Source organism: Enhydra lutris, unplaced genomic scaffold (genome assembly GCF_002288905.1).
Source record: "Enhydra lutris kenyoni isolate GAN:26980312 unplaced genomic scaffold, ASM228890v2 scaffoldscaffold57, whole genome shotgun sequence".
Taxonomy (NCBI): Eukaryota; Metazoa; Chordata; class Mammalia; order Carnivora; family Mustelidae; genus Enhydra; species Enhydra lutris.
The window spans coordinates 7,174,417-7,180,496 of record NW_019154141.1 but is presented as its reverse complement, the minus strand read 5'-3'; the positions used below and the strand labels follow the sequence as shown (position 1 = coordinate 7,180,496).

General features: G+C 46.0%; 1 protein-coding gene across 2 annotated transcripts in view; it reads left to right on the top strand.

Moving 5' to 3' along the window:
• The first annotated feature begins 979 nt into the window (after positions 1-979).
• Positions 980-6,080, top strand: part of LOC111158181 (proteasome 26S subunit, non-ATPase 12) — a 29,497-nt gene continuing 24,396 nt past the window's right edge. The window contains exon 1 of one of the 2 annotated variants that reach the window (XM_022520088.1): positions 980-1,165. In XM_022520088.1, the coding sequence (XP_022375796.1) occupies positions 1,058-1,165 (108 nt within the window). In that variant the 5' untranslated portion in view covers positions 980-1,057. The remainder of the gene's footprint in view (positions 1,166-6,080) is intronic. The other variant, XM_022520089.1, reaches the window with a different exon arrangement.

The following is a 6,080-nucleotide window of genomic DNA, read 5'->3' as shown; positions in this document are numbered from 1 at the left end:
TCTGATTTGGAAAGGGATGCTGGTGCTGATTAAATTCACTAACAAGTAGACTGTTCCAAGATTTCCCATTTGCTTGGGAGGCTACTGCTGACAGTTTGACCTCACTTTCAAACATCCTCAACTTTTTTTTTTTTTTTAAGATTTTATTTATTTATTGGACAGAGATCACAAGTAGGCAGAGAGGCAGGCAGAGAGAAAGGAGGAAGCAGGTCCCTGCTGAGCAGAGAGCCCGATGTGGGGCTCGCTCCCAGGACCCTGGGATCATGACCTGAGCTGAAGGCAGAGGCTTAACCCACTGAGCCACCCAGGAACCCCTTCATCCTAACTTTTTAATAGGGACCCAGATGGTGCGAACGATAATGAAAACTTGTACGGTCCTTAAAAATTGAAATAACCTCGCATATACATGATCTCGCTTGATGCTCACCAGGGTCCTACAGAGAAAGCCAATAAAATGTCTTTCTAAAGATTCTTCTTATCCACATAGCGGATTATAGTAAAAATGAAAATAAACAAAAAAACTTGTTTTATCACCGAACCGCTGTCATACCTTCTCTCTGAGGTCTGAGAGGTGCCACAGATTAAACCACCAAGACTTTCAACCAGATGAAACTTCAGAACTTCTCTCCCTTTCTTCCCTAAGGTTTATTTCAGCCTGCTCATGCAGAGATGAGAACAGTGAAATCCAACAAAAGTTAAGCAACTTGACTACAGTTCTGAGAAATAATATATCAAAGCAGGAATGTAAGACTATATGGGGCGGTCTATTCTGTGACACTAGTTTTCCTCACCGCAAATCTGGGACAAAAAGTCACCGCGACATCACCGGACGTGAGCAGCAGGGGCGAGGGTGAGCCCCGCCCCAACCCCGCCCCTAACCCCGCCCCCCAGGGCTGTCCGCGGCAGTGCCCGACTGGCGGCCAGCGCAGGGGACCTCGTGGGGTCCTTCGCGCGGGCTCCCGACGCGCTGCCTGAGCGGGTGCGCAGGCGGCTTCCGGTGTGGGTGACGAGTGGTGGCCGAAGCAGGGGGACATCTAGGGACGCTCAGGCAGGGACCATGGCGGACGGCGGCTCGGAGCGGGCTGATGGGCGCATCGTCAAGATGGAGGTGGACTACAGCGCCACGGTGGATCAGCGACTGCCGGAGTGCGAGAAGCTGGCCAAGGTGAGGGGAGGCCGGCTGGCTGTTGGCGGGCGCCAAGGGCTGAGTCACGGCGCGGAGCTTGCTTAGGCCTCAGGGGGCCTGCTGGCTGGAGGGCGCGTCCCCCACTGCCTGCCGAGCCCGAGTTGGGCCTGCTTGAGTAGCAGATCCCAGGTCCGCTCCGGAGCGGGAGTATGCTAGTGCATACAGCTTCCCAAACCCTCCCCAGGAGAGATGGCCACTTCCCGGAGGAGTTGGGGCCCCATGGTACTTTTTGCTTTTTCTTGGTACTGTGTAACGTTTATTTTAGTAGTTTCCCAGGCTTTAAGGCCGCTTTAGCGTTCAGGCTGGATCAGAGAGTTGAGTTCTAATGCTCTTGCTGAATCAAATTTGTGTTAAGTTGCTTATGGATCATGGGATGTTCCTGGCTTTTGGCCAGGAGAAGGGGTAGTAAAATGATAGGACGATGGTGATTAGCTCAGGAGTCCTGTCATTAAGAAGTTCGTATACATCACGAATTAGACGAGTCAGGCAGGGTGATGAGTGTCACACAAGTATAAACGTGCCATTAGAACACAGAGAAGGAAGTTGTTCGTTCTTCCTGGTGGGATAAGGGAAGGTTTTACAGAGAAGTTGACGTTTGTATTGGGCCTTAAAGAAGACTGGGATGGGGAGGAATCGTCCCAGAAATGGGAACTGCAGAAGTAAAGACAGATAGTCACAGAAGTGCAGAATAACCTCATTAGGGGAGGTCATGAACAGTGGTTTAGCCCAACTGCTTATCTCCCCCGGAACAGAAATTTAACTTGATCCTAATATTTATTCCCCCCACCATGTGCCAGGGAACTTTGTGTCATTTTACATATAAGGAAACCAAGGCGGGGAGTTTCTTGTGGAATGTTATGGTCAGTAATATCACGGGGGGGGTTCAAAACTAGGTTTGTCTGACTAGGGTTTGGACGGTTGTTAAATCAACTCCCATCATGGGCTGTTGCCAAGAATCCTTACGCTCAGACCTCATTAAATTTCTTTTTTTTTTTTTTTTTTAAAGATTTTACTTATTTATCTGACGGACATAGATCACAAGTAGGCAGAGAGGCAGGCAGAGAGAGAGAGGAGGAAGCAGACCTCCCCGCTGAGCAGAGAGCCCGATGTGGGGCTCGATCCCAGGACCCTGAGATCATGACCTGAGCCGAAAGCAGAGGCTTAACCCACTGAGCCACCCAGGCGCCCCGAGACCTCATTAAATTTCTTGATCATTCCAGCCACAAATATTTACTGCTATTCACCTGGGATGCATGTACTAATAGAGTTGTTTTTGTCCCTAAAGATACTTACTGCATAAATGTACTTAAGTATACTAAATTCAGGGACAGGAAGAGCATCAAGTTATTTCACAGTAATGTTTCTTAGAAACCTTTTCAATACTTCCCTTTTTTCTGATAAAGGATTTTTTTTAAAAGATTTTTGTTTATTTATTTGACAGAGATCACAAGTAGGCAGAGAGGCAGGCAGAGAGAGAGAGAGAGGAGGAAGCAGGCTCCCCGCTGAGCAGAGAGCCCGATGTGGGGCTCGATCCCAGGACTCTGGGATCATGACCCGAGCCAAAGGCAGAGGCTTTAGCCCACTGAGCCACCCAGGCGCCCCTCTAATAAAGGATTTAATAGAGCTTTACAAAAGACAGGGATAGGGGAAGATGATACACCTGAATTTCTTAACTTGAGCACGCTTGTTGGAGGGGAGCCATAAATTCATCTCTGTACTTACTGGCAGCTAGTGTGAAGAAACATCATGTGTATAAGGGTTGGGAAACACCTGTGGTGCCAGGCAGATAACAATCGCTGGCCTTTAGTGAGTTCTTTCTACAGTGCCACTCTTCTGAGTGCTTACATGCATTAGTTCGTTCTGTCCTCATCTTAGCCCCATGTGATAGGTACTGTTCTTCTTATTTTACTGACATGAAAACAGTTTAAGAGAAGTTGAGTCACGTGCTCCAAGGTCTTACAGCTAGTAAAGTGGTGGAGCCAGGATGCACACCAAGCAGACTGATTTTGGAGCTTGTGCTCCCACCATGCTGTCCTGCGTGGTGAGCCAAGTGTAATGAAAACCTGGATTTCTGAGCACCTGTCCAGGGAAAGGGGGCAGTAACTCTTCACCTCCAGTTAATCTTTGCCTATCGGGGATGAAGGCCAAGCCTGTCACCTCTTCTAATTTGAGGGAGAAACGAGGAATATGGAGTTTTTTTATATGAATTGCCTCAATAGTTAGAAACTGGACACAAATCTGTTTTAAAACACATTTGAGCCAATACCACATAGATTAAACAAAACATACGTACAGGCCAGAGTCACGCCCTGAACCACCACTTTGGAAGTCATAGATTGCTAGTGTCCAAAGGAAGAAACCATTTGCTTTAAAGAAGGACAACTATTTCTAAAATTGAGACCTGGGAGAAAAAAATCTTGCCTTTACTGATTTCTTCTGATAGCCTACTGTCTGTAGTCAGTGTTAGACATGGTGGGGACTATAAAGATTATTATTAGACAAAGCTCTTGCCCTCAGATAGCTTATAGGCCTGTAAGGAAAAAAAAAATTCACTGTTACAGTTGTAGTAATCATATGTATGGCATTTATGTAAGACATTGTGGTTAGTTAAGGATGCTTGAAAAGACTTACAAACTCAGATGCCTTTTTAGGTGTCAGATTGGTAACAGAAATGTTTAGAACAGGGAGTGTTGGGGCCTCTTAAACTAGGTAAAATTAAAGCCATTGGATTTTTTTAAAGCCATTTAAAGCCAAAACAAGGCACAGTTGTGGATTATTTTTGTGACGGAGGCAGGTGGAGGGCTTGGGGGATGGCAGGGTATAAGTGTTTTTAATGCAAACCCACAGTCTTCAGGTTTTGGATTAGATGGTTATCTTACCATCTAGTTCGTTTTTTTTTTAAAGATTTGTTTCTTTGTTTTGTCTTTTATTTTTTTAAAAGGTTTTATTTATTTGACAGAGAGAGTGAAAGCACGTTTTGTGAGTGCAGGCGCACAAGCAGGGAGAGCGGCAGCAGAGGGAGCAGGAGAAGCAGGCCCCCCCCCTGAGCAGAGAGCCCGATGCAGGACTCAATCCCAGGACCCTGGGATCTTGACCTGAGCTGAAGGCAGATGCCTAACCAACTGAGCCACCCAGGGGCCCATAGAGAACACTTTAGCATACGTTCTTCAGTTTTGTACTTTGAGCCTATCAATAAAACTAAAGAAAATTTTGCCGCTTTTACTTTACTTGTGAGAAAACTAAGGTTCTTGCAGCTTAAGTGGTTTACCCACGGTCTGCAGCGAAGCCAGATCAGGCTCAGGGCTCCTGGCAGTAGGTAGTGTTCTTTTTGCTACATCCTCCAGCCTCTTTAAGAGACTTAGGTTTGTACTTAATTTCCTTAAGACATTTTTTATTTTTAATGTGAAAGACTTTTGAAGATAAAAATTATGTATTTAGAAACTTAATAAGAATGTACCCAATGAGAAAAGCGCAGACGGTGGAAACCCTCGGAAGGCAAACTGAAGTCTAGATGTGGGTCGTAAAATTGCCAAATCTAGGCCATTTGAATCCCTTACGTGACCTAGTACAGTTCTGCATCCCAGCACTCACCTAACAGTCAAGAAATGACACCAATCACTAATATTTATTGCTGCGTACATATATTTTTATTTTTCTTTTTTAAAGATTTTATTTATTTATCTGATGGACATAGATCACAAGTAGGCAGAGAGGCAGGCAGAGAGAGAGGAGGAAGCAGGCTCCCTGCTGAGCAGAGAGCCCGCTGTGGGGCTCGATCCCAGGACCCCGAGATCATGACCTGAGCTGAAGGCAGAGGCTTTAACCCACTGAGCCACCCAGGCGCCCCCGTGTACATATATATATATATATTTTTTTAAAGATTTTATTTATGTATTCGACAGGGAGAGATCACAGGTAGGCAGAAAGGCAGGCAGAGAGAGGAAGGGAAGCAGGCTCCCTGCTGAGCAGAGAGCCCGATGTGGGGCTCGATCCCAGGACCCGGGGATCATGACTTGAGCTGAAGGCAGAGGCTTTAACCCTCTGAGCCACCCAGGCGCCCCTGTATATATATTTTTTTAAAATACTTGTTTATTTGGGAGAGAGAATGCACTCAAACAGGGCAAGGGGCAGAGAGAGAGAGGGAAGCAGACTCCCCACTGAGCAGCGAGCTGGATGCAGGGCTCGATCTGACGACCCTGGGATCATAACCTGAACTGAAGGCAGACGCTTAACTGACTGAGCCACCCAGGAGCCCCTGTCGTGTACTTTCTATGTAACGTTAGCTGTTGTGATGATGATAATATATTCCAGGCGTATCTTCCTAGGTATTGCTTTAATCCTTATAGCAACTCTGTGGGGCAGGAATTATTATTATGCTCAATTCACTGAAGAGAAAATTAAGAGTCAGAAAGGGTAAGTGTCTTGCCCAAGGTAACAGTGGTAGACCTGGCATTTAGACCCCAGCAGTCTGGCTACAGAGCCTGTGTTTTTACCCATTACATTCTGACGCCTCCGTGATTGGCATTTGAGGTTGGTGATATAGTAAGAGTGATACTAGTTCATGGTAACTAGTTCACGGTTAGTGCTTCATCCTGGTAATGGTTAGTGCTTCACCCTTGTATTAATTTAAAGAAGGCCTTTTCTGAACTGTAACTGTGTAGTACTTAGCAGTTCTTAATACACAGGAGGATCACGACCACCTTCTTGATTATGGTTTATTTGGTATGTGGATATTTGGGGATTATTTACATTCTTGAATTGAGTATATCCTTTGGTTCTCCTTCTTCATGTCTTTCCATTTGGTTAGCTACAGCCTCTTCTCAAGGTTAATGTAAAAAATAAAGAGGAGGGGCGCCTGGGTGGCTCAGTGGGTTAAAGCCTCTGCCTTCGGCTC